This window comes from Uloborus diversus, chromosome 3 (genome assembly GCF_026930045.1).
Source record: "Uloborus diversus isolate 005 chromosome 3, Udiv.v.3.1, whole genome shotgun sequence".
In the NCBI taxonomy this organism is placed as follows: domain Eukaryota; kingdom Metazoa; phylum Arthropoda; class Arachnida; order Araneae; family Uloboridae; genus Uloborus; species Uloborus diversus.
The window spans coordinates 218,399,893-218,422,107 of record NC_072733.1 but is presented as its reverse complement, the minus strand read 5'-3'; the positions used below and the strand labels follow the sequence as shown (position 1 = coordinate 218,422,107).

General features: G+C 32.3%; 1 protein-coding gene across 1 annotated transcript in view; it reads right to left on the bottom strand.

Annotated features, from left to right (window-relative positions):
• Nucleotides 1–17,455: 17,455 nt before the first annotated feature.
• LOC129218596 (homeobox protein aristaless-like) overlaps nucleotides 17,456–22,215 on the bottom strand; it is a 279,444-nt gene continuing 274,684 nt past the window's right edge. The window contains exon 4 of the mRNA XM_054852914.1: nucleotides 17,456–18,178. Coding sequence (XP_054708889.1) covers nucleotides 17,456–18,178 — 723 coding nt within the window. The remainder of the gene's footprint in view (nucleotides 18,179–22,215) is intronic.

Genomic DNA, 22,215 nt, shown 5'->3' with positions numbered 1-22,215 from the left:
TCTAAGCTCTGTTTTACCCTGTGTACCCTTATCCAGTGTACCCTGAAAATATTAAATGTTGAGTAAAATTAATATTTAAGTGATATTTGCCATATAAATAATGATTAAATGATTTTAGATGAAGGACATGTGTTAATATTTAAGACATGTGTTTACCTATGACACCATCCTACCTAAGTTGTTCTGAAATATTATATAAAACGAATCCAGCTTAGCTGTTTATGCAGACGGGTTCTTGAAACATCGGGGAAGCTGCCCACACAACCAATCTGATCAAAAATATTTAGAAACAAAATTTCTCAAATCAGTTAAAATAAGCATTCAGATTTTAAAATGTTTCCTGAACAATCAAATAGACATACTTGACAAAAGACAAAAAACATTGTCAGAATTAAAATTTGCAGTTCAAAACTTAAGTCCTAATTGTTAAAATCTAAAATTAAAAAAAAAAACACCCCCATTCTTTCATTTATTTCAAATATCAAGCCTTTTATCTACATATATGAGTGACGGTGTTTTTTTTTTTTTTTTTTTTTTTTTTTTTTTTTTTTTTTTTTTTTTGCTTGTTTGTTTCTTTCTTAGTATCCTAAAGCTAGCAGCTCCCATAGCACCTACAGCTCTGAAACTTGGCTAAAACTTCGAACGTATCACTGGGGTCTGCATCTCGAAGCCGAAACTCTAAATTTCTAATTAGTGTTTTCTTAAATGTTTTATGTGATTTTTAGCCCCTTTTTTGTGTTTATTTCGTCACAGACCTCAGCCAATCGCGCCAAGAAAATATTTTTTGTACTATAGTGTAGGAAATTTAATTCCAAATATGATGACCAAAAAAATTTTGAAGATTAACCGGTTTTTGAATTTTTAAAAAAACAACCTTTATTTTGCGTTTTTTTCCGGATTTCACTTTTTTCTAAACCCATCCCGCCAAAAGTATGAGAGATTTCTTTCTGAAAATTTAATATGTAGTAGGCTAAATAATTCTCCTTCTTCAAAAAAAAAAAAAAAAAAAAAGTTTTCAAAAATATGCCATAGCTTTTTTATTTTTTAATGTTGTTGTGAAATTTAAAAAAAACCTTTATTTTTCTCTTTTTCCGCGATTTAATTCTTTCTAAACCTATTCCACAAAAAGTATGAGAGATTTCTTTCTGAAAATTAAGTATGCAATAGTTAAAACATTTCACTTTCTTCAGATTTTTGTTTTTTTTTTTTTCAAACTTATGCAATTTTTAAAATACATCGCAATTCCAGCATTTTTCCACGGGGAAAAAAGCTTTCTTTGTTATTAAGCTGTGACGTTATGATAGGGCGAAGAAGTTCCTTCCCAATCGCTGTGACGTTTTTTGTGACGTCATGCCTGGATTTCGATTTGCTTCTTTTCTTTTTGCTATTGCTAACGGTAGCACTTACTTTTTTCCTTACTTTTTTTAAATTTAGGAATTCTTTCTTTTTTCAATCCCCCTCCCCTGCCGGATGTTTCGCTGTACCTATTTTACGTTACATATTTGCGTACTTCATTTAATTAATAGTGAGGTGATTTTTTTTTCTTTTTTTACAAACGCTACTTTTTGCACACTACAAGAAGATAGCTTTTTTTTTTTTTTGCGCTATTAAATTAAATGAAAAAAGCGCAGTTTTCTGAATGATCTTTGTTTAGATTAGGAAATGGGCGGGGAGGTTAAAATAAATAAAGACGGATAAAAAAAAAAATACAGTTAGATCGCATAGGTAGATTGCCGCCGAAGGTGGCAATTTTGGCGTAAAAAGGTGAATGACACAAAACGCAACTGAAAATAGACATAGAAAATACGAAAAAGATAGATCTAGATTAATTAGTACTGCTGTCAAATTTTATTTAAGTAGCCGCCGTAGGCGGCGAACTTGGCATAAAAACAGGGGGCGCGAGAAGAACTGTTACGTTGGAAATGTTTTAATGGTAGCTGAAAACGATGCTGGTGAATTTTTTGCGCAAAAGCAGGACCATATTGACCGTTTTAATTTGACCATCTGTATCAGATGTTGCATCCTTTTCGAATAAAAATATTTATTGGTTGGTAACAGCTCCTACGAAAAGAAATGATACAAAGCAAAATCAATATTTTTTGCGGTTCAAAAATTTAATTTTTTCTTACATGTATGATAAAATTTGAATATATTTTTTCCAATGTGATTTAATTTTGATTTTAAACGTTGAACATATCATGTTACTCTCAACCCTATCTGCTGTCTCTCTGCGCTTTGCAAGCTGTATTACTGTGTCCCATGCGTGGGACACAGTGAGACAAAATTTTAAGTTTCTTTTTTTTTATATTATCTCAGAAACTTTAAATAGTAATCAAGTTTTTTGTGTTTCAAAAGTTTATACAATTACGCTGCATTACAAATCTACCTTAAATATTTTCTTCTAGAATCAAAGTTTCCTGAATTTTATACTTTTCGTGTCACTGTCCCCCAACCTCTCCTAATCCCAGGAATAACAGTAGATATCGTACTGTTGCTTTGAGGTGGCGACGTATGAATCAGGGTTGATAGTTAATGAACATTTCACAGCTACAAAAGTGCAATTCCTAGGATTGAGAGAATTAGTTTTTTTCATGAACTAGAACTGCAGCATCATAGAGCTCATCAACAGTCGGAATTTAAAAAAAAGAAAAAACTTTAACCAGGTTCATAACTAGTCCTTTTCAGTTAGTTCCGTTTTTTCTATTGAAATCAGCCACTAGATTCTTTTTTCTTTTCATGGAGGGAATGACTATTTGTTTGTACTTTTTCATCATTCTCCTCAAGCTTATGTTTAAGCTAAGTAATGAATACTAAGTTATGACCATTATTTTCGTTTTTTATAAAAACCTTTTTGCAAGATTTCGACGATGGGATTGGTCGGAATATTACAAACGATTGTTTTAAAGTGAAAATATTCTTTGCTGTAAAACAATAAAAATAGACATGCAGAAAAAGGAGGCAACAGTTTTATTATAGTATTAAAAGAAATGAGCTAAATTGCATTTAAAGAAACATGTTTTAATGAACCGAAAAGTAAAATTGCGGCTAGGTACATGAACAAATTTTCCAACAATCATGAATATATGGACGGAAGTTCGTCATTACAAATCACATTGAAAACTTAATAACCAAAGATGAACAATTTGTATTTACAGATAATGTTACAAAAATGTATAATTTATAGCACATATGATAAATACAGCTGAAGGAAGAATGAAAGCAGCATTAAAAGAATATGCTTTCGAAAATGAGATTACAATCTCCGTATTACCCTTTTTAAAAAATAATTATTAGATTGAGGCACAGTCTTAGCCATCAAGACTTTCGCGGAGAACCATTTCATTTTGAATGAAATTCACATCTATAATGCTTCCAACAGTAAAATACTAGATTTTTGTATATGTTTCATCATGTCCACCTCTTAATATACAGCCGAACCCCCCCCCCCCCCCACTTTTTTTAAAATTTCGATTATATGTAGTGTGCCATTGGTGGAGCAAAGTGCACAAAAGAAAAGGTTGAAGTTTCGACCGAATCCTGCTTTTTGTTTTTTTTCCTTTAATGTTGTTAGCAAAATCAGTAAAAGTAATATTTTTCCACCTTCAATGATGGGTGCCATTGGCCGCATTAAATTATCTTTAAAAAATTGAGATGTGTGGTGCAGTTCTTTCCTTTGCCACAAATGCATAGAACTTTTGTCAATTTTCTGTTTTTTGACGCTTTCAATAAATTTTGTCAATTAGTTTTTTTTTTTTTTTTGCCGCATTTATCTACATCGTATATATATACATGTAATGAATTTGAATAAATAGGTTGTAATGAATACGTGCACTAAAAAAATCCGAAAATGTTTCTGAATATATGGGGCAGCTGCGGTTCGTTAAATTTAAAAAAAACAGTATTTCGGAATCATCTAAGAAACATCACAGAAATTTTCTCACAGTACCTAATGCGATTTATTCGTTTTCGACCGATTAGCCAAATATTAGTATATATATATATATATATATATATATATATATATATATATATATATATATATATATATATATATATATATATATATATATATATATATATATCCAGTGAAATCTGTGTATAACAATACTGTCTATAACAATATTTTTTTAGGTCTCAACTGTATCGTTGTAGAGAGGTTTCACTGTATAGAGATAAAAAATAATAATCAATCAGAAAAAAAAAACAAGATAAATCGCCTGAAAGTTCGTTAAGAGCAAAAAGTAAGTATCTATATGTATTAAAGTATACAGATGAAACACTATTTAACTCCCCAACCCCTCTTGGAGGTGACAAATTTTCCATTAATATAGGCCTAATGGATACATTTTTCAGGGAAAGAAATCTTTTCTCAGTTGCTACAATCCGCATGTGTTAGGCACATGAAAACATGTGCACTTCTTTTTTTACATTTATTTACATCCCATGAATTCAAGACACGGAGGTGAGAGTTCCGAAGAAAAAATATTTTCTCGTTTTTCAACAAAAATCTTCCAACTTCTTTGTGACTGAAAGTAAACAAGAGGGTATTATGGGAAATTAAGTGTGATTTTATTACTGCAATCTGTCAATAAGAAATGGGATTTTGTGTTTGGATGTGAGTGAGACATCCTTTATGGTATCGGGATACATGAGACCCATAATGAAAGCCTCGATTTGGGACCGAAGAATGAAATCTTCGAGATAAAGGAATATTTGAGTTATAAGCTTCGAGTTATTGAAATCCGACTACATGTGCTGTTAAACCTTAATTTTAAACGCAGCTGCACATAGTTTTGCAATAGCATAATGCATATTTTACATTTTATAAGCAATAAGTAGTTACATTTGTAGCACACGAAGTATCTAAAAATGCATCATATGTAACAAACTGTATAATTATTTCAGATAATAACGGAGAAAACAGCATTTTTCCGTTTTTGATAAGTTTGTTAAAAAGTTAAAAAAACAAGAAATTACCAAAACTTCTACGCATTTAGAGCAATCAATGGAATTTTACCACACACTTCAATTTGTAATAGGAATTTGGTGTCACTAATGGTACCTTTACCGTGCTAACCATTATCGAAAGTGGAAAAATAATATTTTTTCTAATTTTGCTAGAAACATTAAAAAACAGAACTTGACCGAAACTTGCGGCAAATCAAGAAGGCGTCCGAAAAATTAAAATTTTTATGTACACTGGAGCCTTTTTCGAAGTACCCCTCATCGAAATTTTAAAATAAAAGTGAATTTCAGTACACCCTATACAGCGTGTCACGGAAAGATCTTTATCATTCTAAGCATTAATAGCAAAAACCCACTGCAAATCTCCCGACACCTTTTGAGCACGGGCACTTGTCCCGTTTTTACAACACTTTTTAAACAGTTTCCAAAACACTTCTGAAGACACTAGTTTACTTCAGCGCATCTATGGAACTCTGTGAGAACATATTTCTGACATTATTTTAGAAAACACTGTTTGGGACAGTTTTTGTAGTACAAGTAAAGTTCTGCTGCAATATATCAGTAGCTTTTGCTGACAGCAGTTTCGCGGAAAAGTTGTTAATCCTCACGTGGGTATGGACCCAGGAAGGATAACCTTCTGACGATCTTCGTGACAGAGGTTCAGTGCAACAAAATTTCTAAAACAGTATGATATTGAGAGATTCTATTGACTGGTAGTAGAAGAAAGCTCCTGAAATTCGGTTTGTGCGAAGAAAAAGCAATGGTTTCACATGCCTATTTTTGCTGCCAATCAGACCTCAAAAGTGTTCCCAGGTTGAAAGTCTTTAAATATCCATAGCGGAACACAATCGTAAGATCTGGAGGACAATTCAGTCCTCTTTCTTTCTAACGGAGCACATTTTAGTGCACATTCAGGCAACTCGATCATTTATTCTGAATTTAAGGTGCTCCAAAAGGGTTTCGAATGTGGAACTTCCAGTGCACTCTACGGTAAAATGGAAAGCATTTTGCCTCAAAATAGCTAAAAAAGGTTTTTAACGTTTCTTTCAGTATAGCCATACGTTTATAGCATGATGAATTTCGAGTTAGTTCTCAATTTTTCTCCATGTGAATGTCAAGTGCGTTTACTGTATTCTTTCCTTTGAAACGGAAAAAAACATATGTTACATGATCCGTAAATGTAGCATAACTCCACAAGAAGAAATCCAGTGAATTATAAACGACTCATTCATCGCTGAGGGGGTTCGATTTCACAATTCTTTTACCAGCAAACTGCATTTCATTTGACCTGTAAGTAGTTTTGTAATGAATGTGTAGATCTTTCTCGGTCGCTTTTTTTTTTTTTTTTGTATTCCTCATGATTTCTTTATATCATGAAATGGAAACAACATCATCGTGACACACATCCAATATCTTTCGAAGTATACTATGGCTTCATTTAAGGTTTATTGGGAGCTGTAACTTCTTAATGCTATTCCAAAACTATGCGTTGTTTAACATTAGGAAAGTTTTAGTTTTGGGTTGTGAATTATTGTCACTCATTCTGTATCATTTCAATATAAGATGTACCTGTTATCTTATTAACTAACAATTATTTTATGCTCGTAAAACAGTCTTTGATTTCTCGTACTGTAGCATCCATCATTATTGGATGCTACGGAAATAAGATGCATATACGATTTTCCTTACATTAGTACAGAATCAAGATTGAAATCCACATAATCAATGAAAAAAAATCGATTTTTTTTTTATTTTATTAAATGAAATGTTTACTCAGATTTTTTTACAGCAAAGTCGTTTCGATTTCAAATGACTCGATCATATACACTTTAGCAGTTTTTCAAACATTCGTATCATTTTTGTACGAATTTACGTATATGATAAAATATTGAACACATTTTTCATTAAAGTGAAAAGTTACATGTTGAATACAGGGCCAAATGTATATCGTGCGTGAAAGAAGTGACATTGAAAGGCGGCCCTCTCAGTTGATGTTGTTTTCGGCATGAGAAGAATTTTTCCACCTGCCCCAAGATAAACGTTTGACTTGATTTTCACGTTCAATGAAGGAATATTTGCATTTTTATTCTAATGAGAATGATATTAACTCTCTGCATGTGAGAACTACTGAAGTGGGGGTGCACAAAAATATTCACTTCTTCAAAACATGAAGGACAGGATTAACAAGTAACTTTCCCTGTATATCCGCTGAACCGTTCTAGAAATTGGGATTATTTTAGACAACGAAGTTCTCACAGTTACGGTTACAGTAAAATAATTTTTTAATGGCAACCTTTTTTTCCTGTTGATCAGCGTATTTACAAACCACAAATGGCTTTGGTCATGTGAAGAAAACCTCTCGCACAGGATTAAAAAAAATCAAAGAAGAATATTGCACTGTAAAGGTTTTTTCCACAAGCAATGCATTGCACGCAGTGTATTGTGATTGGTTCGTGCTTCTACTTCTGTCTAATCCATGTGCGAGTGCGTTGCTTTTATGTTGGTGTAAAATAGATTTTCACTTTTGCGAATGCAATTTTCGTCACGCGCCATTCGTTTGAGGTAGCGTTGTGAGGCATTTTCAAGTTTGGAGTCAATCGCTTATGAAGATAAGATCCGAGGTAGACTTTCATGACAAGTTTAACTCATTCTGTACAGTAGCACCTACCAGGGCTACTTGTACCATCTCTTACTCCAAGACAGATTCGAGGTTCACCTACCATTTGTACTGGTTATACCAAATTTTTAATTTTGCCACTTAACATCCCATTGCGTCTCACTGCCTCCTTTGTGATTTTTCAACACGCTGATTAGTGAACGATAAAACAAGAGGGTGTTGCCATTTGTAAAGTTCGGGATTCGTTCAGTGTAGCCGTAACCGCGATGTTTAAATCACCATCCCTTCAAATAACCCAAAAATGAAGCCCAATTGGATAGGCTTCGAAGTTAAGAATCTGAAGTTCCCTCTTAACCACACCGGTTAATAAACCTCCATTGTGTCGCATTTTGAATCCCATTCCATCAACAATTTTTGTATATCTATGTAAGATATTGATCAAATTTTACAATTATTGCACATGACTTCTGAAATTCTGTAAAATATTTCACTTGAACTCTATTAAAATGAAAGAAATGAGCTTTATGAAATGTTAGAGTTTAAAACAGAAGTACCTTCTTTAAGAGACATCTCAATTTAAGGGATATATTTTCAGGTCTTAACCCCTTTGAATTGCGCATTTGCCTCTGATGAAAGGACTTTGCTTAAGGGGCAGTCAGAAAGAAAATTTCCGAAAATGTTATTTCTAAATTATGAAATTCGATTCCTTATATCGTTTTTCGTCACCACGCACCAATTATATAACTAACTTTGCGTGAGTTTTGTGGCAAATCAATAGGCGCCAATAGTTAGTACAATTTTCCAAAATTTTTTAGTTGTGTCACTTTCGTTGCCATATGACCAGATTTCTATAGAAAACTTAAACGTGAACACTAACTGCAATTGATATTGATAATTACCCGCATTGCCAGCAACATAACATCAATAAAATCTATTTAACAAATTACTTGAAAAGAGTTTCCGAAAGTTACAAAATTTGATTCAGTTTTAATTTTAAATATGATTAATTGTCTTTATGTTTTATGTGAAACATTAATGAACTATTTAGGAAACATTTTTGGTATTCGTTTATTATAAACTTATAATGATTTTTCGAAGGCTTAAACTGATATGCGTTTGTAAAAAAAGGACACCTTTATTGAACGCAAAAAAAAAAAAAAAAAATGCCTAACGCCTCTAGTGTCCCTTAACCTTTAATATTTCTAATATCTCGTCTGTTAATGGATGTCGTTAATGGATAACGTGTACGAGGTTAGTGGGTACTCGAAGAAATTTATGACTTTAGGATTGTGCAAAAACAGTTTTGAGACAGCCACTGGCAACTTCGAAGAGCACTTTCGATTTGTTCAAGAATAATTCTTTACAAATAATATTTCCTATGAAAAATGTCTTATTCATAGACAAATTGCTAAAAATATATTGAAATTGAATCATTGGTGCTATGCCATTTTTTGAAAAGTGATGCTTTTGCTTATTCGTCATTTTAACATGATATTATTTACCAACACAGATTTTTCAAATTTGAGAAACCAGCACTGTAAAGAGATGGCAAAAATCTCACAGCCTTGTGTTGCGTTATCACAGTTCAAGACTCATTGGACGAAGGTAAATTCATTTGGACGTAATTTACCGTTGACTAAACTGGACGGAGCGATAATTAAATAAAGACTGAGTCTCTGCCAACCACGAAACAAAAAAAAAAGAAAGAAAAAAAGACAAATAAACAAACAAACAATATTGCTCAAGGCAGCTAAAGAATGTACAAAGAATGTAAAACAAACACTTAGCATGAACGGGTTTTTGCAATAAGAGATTTTTGATGCACTGACAAAATTCATATTTATCATTTTCAAAATAAAAATGATACGGTTTTGATCAAAAACGATCTGTTATTGGCGTTGGAACACTGATATATATATATATATATATATATATATATATATATATATATATATATATATATATATATATATATATATATATATATATATATTAGCTTTAAGCATTTAAAATTGTTTGGCATATCACAGTAAGATAAATAAGCTGTAATATTCCATAAAAATCTGTGAAAAATGTAAAAGCAAAACACACATTTTAGCTTGTTTAGGTACAGATTTAAGAAGAAATTAGAAATAAGGGATATTTTGTCGTTGTTGAATCAAACCCGCTATCTTTCTTTAAAAAAACTAATTTAATAAGACATAACGAATTAATTTAAATCTCATTTAACTAGTTTAAAAATTAAAAGCTGAAAATGCAAAAATGCACTTAGGGGAAGTAATACAAACATTTTATGCATTTCTAGAATATCATAGAAATTGGGAAAAGTTATTGTAGAACATTTTTCATTCATAAAGTGTACTTATTTCGCAAAAATACTCCTAATTTTTCATTCATAAAAATACTCTATAAATCGGCTGGCTTTGAAATTATGTTTGTTCGTTTTACTCTATAGTCAAATGCACATATACGGCATTGATAATTTTGAATACAAACAAAGCATAGCACATACCACTTTTGATGTACAATCAACATTTCTGCATAAACAGTTGTTATATAAGGGTCATTCTCCACAATGTCTAACTTTTGAATGAAACTATTTTTCAATTTCAAAACCTTTTCTTTCCTTTTTTTCATTTCTGCAAGAAAGTTTTACCTACTAGAAGTATAGCTACAATCTGCATATGTTAAGCATATGAAAACATGTGCACTTCTTTTTTTTTACATTCATTTACATCCCATAAATTCAAGTTCACGGAGGTGAGAATTCCGAATAACCACTCTTTGCTTTTAAAACAAAGTCTATATTTTTTGTGTTTCAACAAAAATCTCACAACGTCTTGATGACTGAAAATCACTATGACTATCATCTGGGGAATTTATTGTGTGACGTCATTCCTTATCCTACTAAAACGAACTAAAACAGAATACTAAAAAAATGAATATACTTAAACAATTAGTATTTGAGACACTTGTTAAAGAAATAATAAATAAATAAATAAATATATATATATATATATATATATATATATATATATATATATATATATATATATATATATATATTTAACTAAACAAGTTATTAAGCAAGCTGACATGCCACGGAGGTGAGAACTCACATATTGTGAACCAAAAATAAATTAAAATAAAAAATAGTGTTAAAAAATTGTTGACCAGCTTTTAATAGATTATATTTTTGATAAAAATAAAAAGCACTATTAAATGAATTGTTCCTTACAGCTTTTGCTGTAAAAGGCAGAAAAGTTACACTTTTTGAAGAATGACCCCTAGAGTAAAGTTCCTCGGGTTAATACAAAAAGAGTCAACAATTCAGCGTCACTTTCTTGAGACATTTTTTGCTTCTTTCAACAATTTAAACAAACCATCAAAGTTAAGCAATTACTGTTGATGTGAAATTAATTCTTAATCAAAGCAACAATCACAACACTTTGAATGATGCGTGAATGAAAACAAGGCTGCTGGAAAGGATTCAAATTGGTTTTTGAAAAGGTATAAAGATAGCTTTTATAGGATGCATTTCCTTTACAGTGGAATCAAAATATCTTTTAAAGATTCAAAATTATATTAGTTTTCCAACCAATTTCTCGATGATAGTGTCTCTTTAAATGCTCAGTTCGTCTTCGTGTATTTCATTTGATACTAAAATATCGTTCTAAAATGATAATAGCTGACCAGTTTGCTTTCTATTTTTCACTGGTAAAAACTCTAATATTGGCCAATTTACTTATATGTATAACATGATACTTTGAATCATTCGACATAAAAGAGCAACTCATTTTCTTATCTTAAAAGATCAAAAGAAGAAAGATGCTCATGTACTTTGTTTTTAATGCTATAGGAACGTTTTTCAACCTTTTAGTTTTCACGACAAAGTTTTCAATTTTCATTGCCCCATACTCAGAAAATAACATAAATAATACTGCTAAAATAACATTTTTCAGGCTGCTACGTCGCACACTAGCGGGCATTTATCTTAACACAACGTTCCTGTAAGTTACTTAATCTCCACTAACGAATATATATATATATATATATATATATATATATATATTATATATATATATATATATATATATATATATATATATATATATATTCACGCTTTCATACAGGGTGACAAGAAATAACTTGGACACACATAATACATTCTAATTTTGATGAGAATGAAAATATTACGAGAAAACTTCAAAATAACTATGAACACATTATTTCGTCTAATATACTCGGATTTTTCATAGTGGCTACCTTCAGGATTAATACAGAGCTTTAAACGTGTCACCAAATTTCGGGCTATGAGCGGCATCTCTCTTACTGATATTTCATCTTGCATAAGGATTTCTTTAGGGATGCCTAAGTTTTATAAGGTTTATCACACACCCCTTGTCTCCAAGATAGACAAAACTGAATAATCTATTGGGTTCAAATCTCGGGACTATGGTGGCCATCTTCAGCTCTAATGAAATTTGTAAAATGTGTGCCCTAATCTTGTTTGCCCCACAATATACAGGATTGCTCTGTGTAAAGGTGCAGAATAATGTTGGGAGGTCCACTTTTATTTCTTTTGCGATCAAGGTAAGACAACATCTTCCAAAATGTGTTTTGCGATGTGTTTCTTAATTAATCTTTATCCTTCGATCAACAAAAACAGATGTTTTCCCACTAAAATTTATCCCAACCTAAACCATTAGATTGCGCCGTTGTTGACACTGTTCATATGACGCCGTTGTTGACGCCGTTCATATGACGCCGTTGTTGACGCCGTTCATATGAGGCCGTTGTTGACACCGTTCATGTGAGGCCGTTGTTGACACCGTTCATATGACGCCGTTGTTGACGCCGTTCTACAATACAAGAAGGTTTTGGAGACCAGAGTGTGTGTTAAATCTCATAAAACTTTGGCATCCCTAAAGAAATCATTACGAAAGGAATGGGATCAAATATCAGTAAGTGAGTTGCGGCCTACGTTTAAAGTCATGTATAAGGACCTAAAAGTGGCCACTTGGAAAATTTGTAAATATAGTAGATACATTTATATTTTTTAAAGTTTGGTCGTAATGTTTTTATTAGCATTAAAATTATAATGCATCATGTGTGTCCAATTTATTTCTTGTCATCCTGTATATAATTATATTAGGGCGTCCCCCCAAAAAAAACAAAAGTCGGTTTTTCAAGTCGCACACCGTCTTATACTTTTTTGTTTGTTTGTTTGTTTAAGGTTAAAACAATTGTAAAAAAAGTTTTACATAATTTGAACCACAGCAACCCGTGCAGACTTGCTCCTAAAAGTGTAAAGCCGGCCGAATACGTATATATATATATATATATATATATATATATATATATATATATATATATATATATATATATATATATATATATATATATATATATTTTTTTTTTTTTTTTTTTTTTTTTTTTTTTTTTTAAGTTCGAAATTTCATGTTGATAAAACTTTCCTCTTTAAACCTATATGCAGCACAAAAATATTTGCCCAAATTAAAAAATATTTAGGTGTCGGGCAGGAGGCTTAAAATGTATAATTTTCTTCAAACAAATTGATATTTTCGATTTATCTTTTTAAAAAACTACATATAGGGGGAAAGGGGGCTCATGTGAACATGGTGTGTTTTACTGAGATCGCTTGAAGCAAAAAATCTGGAAAAATTCTCAAATAAGGACAATACCAGTTGTACTTCTTGGACAAACATTTAGAGCAATGAGCCATTTTATGTATCTGTGGTGAGAACTCCTTCGTTTTTCAGGTGTTGAAAAAAAATGTTCACTCTTTTCCCAACGTGAAAACATTTTTAAAACTAACTACAATGATAAACCTTAGTACTATGAACCATTGTATGGACATTCAAGTACAATTATGTCAATGTTTAAATTTTTTATTAATTTAAAAATTCTCCATTTTTGCGAGTTGGCTCTAAAGTAGAAGATGGGGCACTTGTGAACACAACATCTATGGGAACAAATGAACAGTTCTCATAGCCGCTTTCCGTAATATAATTATTAGTGCAGGATATTGTTAAATGTTAAAAAACGGGTAAATATTTATAATTATTATTTTCCTAGAATTAGTTTGTAAATTTATTGTTAATTGTTATTAATATTATTTATTTATTTATTTATGTTTATTATTTTTATTTTTCAATTTTTTGTTACTAAATTTATTAATTTAATTTTTAATTAAGTCAATAATTTAGTGTCGTATAATACTTACAGAAAATAAAAATATACATATTATTTTCATTTAATTAAAAACTGAAGTTCAAAATCATTTTAAAAAACATTATCAAACACTGTATGACGCTTAAAAGCAAAATATAGCTAGAATAACCCTTACTTAATAAAAGTTTTTTGTATTATGTAGTCATATTAGTTTTTTTTTCTATAGTATTCTGTGATCAGAACAGGCTACGAGGGTGACAGTTGTGCAGTTATATATTCGGAAAAAATATTTTCTTAGTGGAACAATTACTGTAGAATTGAAACTGATGCAGTATAGGTTACAAACCCTTCAATGTATTTGTTATTTAGGTTATGTTTCGTATTGAAGAATTTTCCTTTAAAATGTTATACTTCTCCTGTATTTTTACCCGTGTTCATAAGTGCCGCAAGTCTGTTCACGTGTACTCCTCTATAGGGGAACATGTGAACATCTGAAGACGTTTCTCAAAATTATCATAAAGTATAGAAAAAATTTTTTAAAAAATCCCAAAAAAATCCATGACACAAGAAAAAGAAAGAAAAAAGTTTAAAGTCCAAGAAAAGTTTATTCAATCATAGGGCCACTTTTGCGTTGAGAAACTGACAACATTTTTTTGAAAAATAAAGAATTGAAAAAAAAATATTCACATGTGCCCCCTTTTTCCCTACATTTAAATAAAATATTAAGTTCAAAACTCATTAGCGAACACGTTTTCAAATCAACATTTGCAAGTGAATAATAAAAGCATAATACATTTAAAATGAAAAATTTAACTTAAAATTGAAACCAAATGCATATTTTGAGTACTATCTGGGAGACTTAAACATTGCAAGAGAGCAAAAATTACTATTTAACGCTAATTATGGACTCGACTGTTTATATTTCTTAGCTTGATGACTTCTTAAAATTTACCTAAGATTTTTAAAAATATATTTAAAAAATCTTTTGAAGAAAATTACAAATTTTAAGCCTCCTGCTAAACAGCTAAATATTTTTTGATTTGGATAAATATTTTTGTGGAGTATAGGGGCGACGTTTAAGCAACATGCAGTTTCGAACTACCAAAAAAAATTTTTTTTTCTGTTCGGTCTGGTACACAGTACTGGTTCACACTTACAGGCTTAAGGCGACACGGGTTGCACACTATGGGAAGGTTGCCGTCAATGAACTGGTTTCATGACTGGACTTTGAAGAAATTTTCTCACCAGAGTTTTCTCAGGCACGAAATCAGTTTTAGTGCATTCGTTTGTCTCAAAGCAACCCAATGCAGAATCATCAAGGAACTTCAATCAATGCATCATATTGTAAAACGTCCAAATAGGATTTATACTCTTCACTTACTAATTACTGACATTTAAATTTTGCTTTTACATCATTTGAATATTGCTGAACAACTAAAAGGGAACATTGACTTGAAAGAGTACATTTTCAAGTACTATTCTCAAGATTTAAAGTTTCATCATGTATCGTCACAGCAGTGACAACTATGAGAACGTTCAAAATGACGCAGTTGCTATCATTGAACCACTAGTGTTTCTATGAATGAACCAGCTAACAAAGTGGTTCATTCTTCAAATCTTATTAATATCATTGAAGATTCAGCTCAATTATCTTTAATAATTGATCAATTTTTGAAATAAATGTGATAATGATTGGAAAATATTTTTAAAATAAGTTTTGGAACCTCCCCTCAGTTAACATATTTTCAACTAAAAAAACTTGTGTAGTCGATTCAGTATTTGTTGAACTAAATTTTAATACCGTTTCAAGTACGTTTGTTGTTAGACAAAAATACCAAAATAAGTGAAATAAAGCCAGTGGATAACTGAGGGCATGCAACGTGCTAGATAGCAAAATCCATGTTATCAAGTAAAATCTTTGTGGATCAAATTTTTTGAACTTGGTGGAAACAAGACTCCCATTTGTTCAAAGGAGGCCCCATGAAATTTTAGCTAAGAAAAGTAAGTCACATGTTAGAAACTATCAAGTGGTGAGCGAGGTGTGGTGAAAACAGATGCGTTGTGTGAGTCCTAAGGGGTTTTTATGTTTCTCCTGTGATTAAAAAAAAAAAAAATTCTTTTTAAACAACTTACTACTTATTTGTAGTGTTTGTTTATATCCTGTAATTACTATTTATATTTTACGGTTTGATTTTCTTATTTGAGAATGTGGTCCATCGATGGAAACTCAATGGTCCATCCATAGCAACATGAATGAACCACATGCTAAAATATTTCTTTTAAATTTTTATTTATTATTGAATACAATTAACATAAAAGTGAATATTTTTATTAAAGGAGATATATACTGAGTAATTATTCCTATCGTCAATACAAAGTTTGAGTCTAGACTATTTCCTGAAAAAGGTCAAAAGTGTTATGTGGTTCATTGACCTTCCCCTATATGAACTTTTTTTACAATTGTTTTGACCTAAAAGTTAAAATATAAGAAGGTGTACGATTTGAAAAATCGACTTTTTTTTTTTTTTTTTTTTTGAACACCCTAATATTATATATATACATGTATTGATATTTAAATTGAAATGAAATATCAGACAACATTTAAATAAGAAAACATTTTAGAAAAATCTGTTTTTTGTCACGTTAAATAGATTTTGAGAACTGAAGACGAACTTTTTCAGGAACTTCCATGATCGAGGGAGGTCGACCCTTTTACGCTTAAAATGAGAAAAACTTCGTTTACGTTACAGGTTTTTCTCCTCTAAACCAAAAATGAAGGAAGGGGAAACGCATTTGCTGCTCAGAAAATCTATAAAAGAGGAAAAATAGATCAAGTGAGTCTGAAACCCATTCGTGGTATTGTACACGCGTTTAAGTCGCAAAAAATAGACAAAACAATAAGTTACCCTTTAAAAGGAAAATAAATCAATTGAATATATTTTTTGCATTACTTACAGAGCCCCCAAAGGTTGAAAATCGCATTAAATAAAGAAACATTCCTCGATTATTGAATAAATTCATTAGACTCCATAAATGGAATGTTAATGTTATAATGACAGTAAAATGCCAATATTTGCTTGAAGATTTAGAATGAGAAACCAAGTATGTGTTTCATAGCTACTTCCCTCTTGCCATTACTTTTATATTCATTATTACTACAAATTTTAAGATAGATTTATAGCACTTAAAATTGTAGCATATAACAGTTTAACTATTGGCTTTTTTTGCAATTTTTAATTTAATATAATGATTTCGATACTTATATCTATGACAGAAGTTCTCTAAAAATGACGAGTCACCATTTTGCATCATTTTCCTTGAACGAAAATGTACATTGGAGAAATACATATGATCGGTATAAAAGGCACCTTGTTTTGCTAATATTTTGTTTTACTATTTTACACTAATTGTACCTACTCGAAACCGGGAACTCGGAATAAACACCACAATACAGCAAACAAGATACCCTGATATATAAGGCAATATCAAGAAAGCGGACACTTTCTCGAAACTTGACGAAGATTCACTGGATTCACTCTATCATCCTGATCAGTTAAAATGGACGGCTTTTCAAAGTCAAGCTATAGAAAGTCACAAAAGCTTCGATCCGTAATCAAATGAATGTATTCTTTGGAAGATGAATATCATTTGGATCTATCGATGAAAGAAGTTTGCAGTTCAACTGACTTCTCCGTTGGCCTTCCTCAAGAGTTCCATCTTGACTTCATGCTCGCGAGCTTTGAGCCGAAGGGCTGCAATGCTGGAACTTCTGCGATCGATGTCTACTGGACTAATCGGTGGAGGAGACTCGGGAGATTCCGTGGAGGATCGTGGAGGAAGTGTAGGAGAGAGGGATGGAGAAGGCTGAGTTACGGTGGCAGGAGCCGGTTCAGTGCTGACGGCGGCTGCTGTCAACAACACCGGGTACGGTTCCTTAGCTACAGGACTCAGCTCCGGAGGAGTGCTCATCTTAGGTCTGTTTTGAGCAGACAAATTGACCAGTAAGCTCTGGAACGAAGTGGGCGGAAAGGGACCCGTCACAGAATAAGGGCTCGAGAGGGCCGCTGCCGGGAAGAGGGTGGAATACTGAAGATCACGCAAAGCGTAACTGCTGGGAGACAAGAAACTGGGAGCCGGTCGGAAGAGCGACAATCCGGGGGGCGGCAGGTAGGGTGGCTGGAATTGATGGTGATGGTGATGATGAGCTGCTGCCGCAACTCCAAGTAGATTCATGTCGTAGGGTCTCGGATACCCCAAAGAACCGAACGATTTGCCAGCTCCGGGGGTGGACGCCGGTACGGAAGGTGACGCAGAGTAAGGATTGTACCCTTGGTTCTGATTTTGACCACCGGCTGCCTTTTCTTGCTTCCGCCATTTGGCACGTCTGTTCTGAAACCAAACCTGCAAAAGAAACAACACAGTTGTTACTCCCGTTACGTATTTTCGACAACATCAAATGGTACTTTACGCAAAAATATATATATATATATATATATATATATATATATATATATATATATATTAACCTTCCAAAACACATGTCGTGTGAACGTCAAACCGGAAGCAAAAAACTTTTTTTTTGTTTGTTTGTTTCATTAAATGATTTTGAAGTGAAAACTTCTTGAGGCGCGTTGACCATTTTTGAGGAGGGGCAAAACCATTCATTTGTGGCGAAACCGTCACCTCATTTTACCGACATTTGGAATGCAGCGCATGCGCGGCTTTTCTTAGTTAATTTACTGCGTTGCTTTCGTTGGGAATTGCGTACCTCAGTAGCGCTGTCAGCAGCACTTGAGTCTCATACTTCGATTCCGTGAGTTCGATCCTCACCCGGGTCAGTACATATCTTCTCCAGAAGAAAAAAAATTAAGGTTGTAAAATATTTTTTAAGAGAAAACTTCTTTAGACGCTTCAGGCATTTTTTAGATGGGAAAAGAAATAATGGTTCTTATATCGGTGATACATGTGTTTGTCGTTGCCACTCTGCAAATGGACAGCTAATTGCAATGGTTGCTGATAATATTTTACCGGCTAAGTCTATAAACGCAATACAAGAATTTTTCAAAGAAAAGTTATTTATTTTTTCTAAAGACGCTTCTGCATTACTTCAAAATAAAATTGGGAGGAGCTTCGATGATTTGCTTATGGTTTTGAGTGGGTTAATCAACATCAACTTTGCAGATGATAAAAATCTACCATTAATTGAGTTTTTAAATAGAGAATTTAATTTAACGATGTCTAATGATTGCAATCTTATCACAACGAGACATAAAACTACAATTGATGCAGTCTTTACAAGATATTTAAATGGATTCGAATCAACGTTTTTTATTTCCTATTTTAGTTACCATGATGATGATCAAGGTGTAAAAAAATCGTGATATTTCTGAAAAAAAAAATATAATTTGAATTTTTTGATTTAAATTATTTTTTTTTAATCCGTTTTTTTATTCTTTAAAAAGGCTTTAAAAACATTCGTAGTTGGTAAATTTGTACTTTTAAATAAAATAAAACTTAAAATCGATGAATTAAAAATTTAAAAACAATTAAATTTCAAATAACGCGTCAACAAAACGTTTTCAAATCAACATGCAGAACCAGTTTATTACAGCTGCATATGATTCAAATCAAACATAAAATAGTGCATCGTTGTACTTATGTTGTTACGTATTAATGCCGTTGTTACGTGTAAATGCATAAAAGCAGGGCAAACAAATCGGCATTTGGCTTTTGCCGAATGTCTTTTCATCCATAAGCTCACTTTTCTCCCCCCCCCTCCTTTTTTTTAAAATGAATCCCAAATTATATGGCATGCCTCAAAATTCGAATTTCCCGGCACACTGGTCAATCTCACGGCATGTCGGCAAAAGAGGTGTAATGCAGTAAATTGATTTCGTGGAATGTTCAGTATGTATATTGCTTATTATTTTTTAAACACGGACTACTGAATAACACAAAGAATTTATTTTCAAATACTTTCAAAATTTGCATCACTATTTACTTCATAAACGAACTGAAGTATTCCACAGCAAAATATATATTTTTGATAATCGGATTGCTGATAAACGTAAAAACGAGACAGTATCTGATATTTTGAATTTACAAATTATTAAATTTTAATTTTTGAAACTACAATTAATTTTGACTTCTGTCGGCAGTCTCACGAGTGCCTTTTTTTTTTTTTTTTTTTGTTTCAGCAGGTCTTGCTATTTTGTATAACATGTGGTGCTCAGAATAAATATCAAAAGAAATGTTTTTAACCAAAGAACATTTTTCATACTGCTTGAGAGACTGGTGGCGAGTCACTTACTCTCCAGGGCGGTCATTCCAAGCTCGTTAGCTTGCGAGATCGAGATTCTCGCTCACGTGATCGGTTGTGACGCAGAAATGTCGCAAAGTAGCATTCTAATCCACTCGAACCTAGCCGCAAGCTAAGTTCGAGTAAATTAAAATGCTACTTTGCGACATTTCTACGTCACAACCTATCACGTGAGCGAAAATCTCGATCCCGCAAACTGACGAGCTTGGAATGACCGCCCAGGACTGATTCCTGGAGGATTGAAAATAGCTTTGCTCCAGTGAAACTTTACACTAATATGCTACATTCGAGAAATATTAGGCATTGATTGTTAAAGAAGTCTTTTATGACAGTGGAAAATGAGACCAGAACTTAAAACAAATGACCACGTGTGCCATAATTCCATACTTCTTTTCTTTTTACTTATTACAGAAGCATAATTCTAATTCCGTAGAAACTACCAGAGCTGAGGTAGAAATAAATGCAATTTTAAAAATTCTTCCTTTCCAATTGTGGAAAAGGCGAATGTTTCTGATCCTGAGATTCTGATACCAAGCATCAAAAGTAAAGATATTGCGTCACATTTTGCATTTCTAATCTGATTAATTACCACATTGCATCTCAAAACAATTGAAAAAATGTACTTGATATTATTTCAAAATGCCACAAAACTCGCACTCAGATTTCATAACCGGTACATATAAACAATAGAATGAGTATCGTTCAAATTTCATAAAAAATATTCACACTTTGAGTTCGTAATAAGTTCATTTAGAATATCTGATTGATTTAGATTGATAACCAATCAGAAAACATAACATCACCGTTTTCCGCATACTGGTACTACTTAAAACTAAATGAGTTTTTTTTCCCCTTCAGTTGTGTCTCCTCTGTTGCTATATAGAATATTTTCTTTAATTTTACCAATTCTTTAAACATTTGTTTGGGGGAAATGACTGAAATTTCAAAGATTATTCTTTCTAAAAACAGAAACTTCTAAAGTTTCAATAACAAAAGTCTCTTTTAAAGCAGGATTTTTTCCTACTAAATCCCTCTATAAATAGCATTAGAAGATTTTTTTATTATCGAGTACTAAGTGTAGCATTAGGCAATATATTTTTGCATCGTTTTAAATTGTGCCGAATAAATCATAAATTTAACGTTATTTTTATACATTACTAGCTGTACCCGACGCGCGTTGCTACGCCAACAAAAAAATACATCATTATACTGATTTTCATGACAATCGGTTGAACGGGGCAGAAGTTGCTACTCTGCAGTGCCACCTGGTGGCGAGGGGCTTCAATGAGCATATTATGCACCTTCTCCGTGGAAAAATACATATATATATAGCAATTTTCATAATAATCGGTCCAGGTGTCAAGTGAAGCCGTGACTATACTCAAATTTTGTACTCACGCAGTTTGCAAGATCAATCCATCGCTAAAAATGTCAAATAGAAAAAGTTTTAAATCCCCCCGTTGCATGAAAAGCCATAAAACAATAAAGAAAGAATTTATTTGTTCAAACTCAAGAAAAATGGCAACAGCTAACTTCTTATCAATGAGATCTTTCACACGAATTAATTTCTGCAGCCGATCATTTTATTCGTATTTATCCAATGGATTGTGACTTAAATTGGAATAAAAAAGGAACTATCCATCGGATTTTTTTCGAACTGGTCTATAAAGATTCCCAGTACCAAAAATAACAAACGGTGAAAGTTTCAGCCAAATCTGCCGGGTAGTTTTTGAGTTCATGGATGACATACAGACAAACATTCATATTTATATATATAGATTTTCCTTTTTTATGTCATGTGAAAGCAATCGTATGATCTCATTATGAAATGAGTGTTGTTGCGAAATCGTGAAAGTCATTTGAGAGTTGGTAAGAGCTTTAAGAAAGCGTCAAAAATTTGTCTGGGCAATTGAACGCATCGTATTAGGTTGAGTGTATGAAAAATAAAGAATAATCCCACCTGAGGAGTGTGTGTGTGTGCTGAACAAAAGGACAGATGGCAAAGACTAACACGAGATTTATAATCGTCCATTAGCGTCGAAATGGAGATGATTTGTAAGAACGCCAGAAAACGCCTTCTAGCGTTTCTCCTAAGTCTTTGTCACCTAATTAGCTGTTT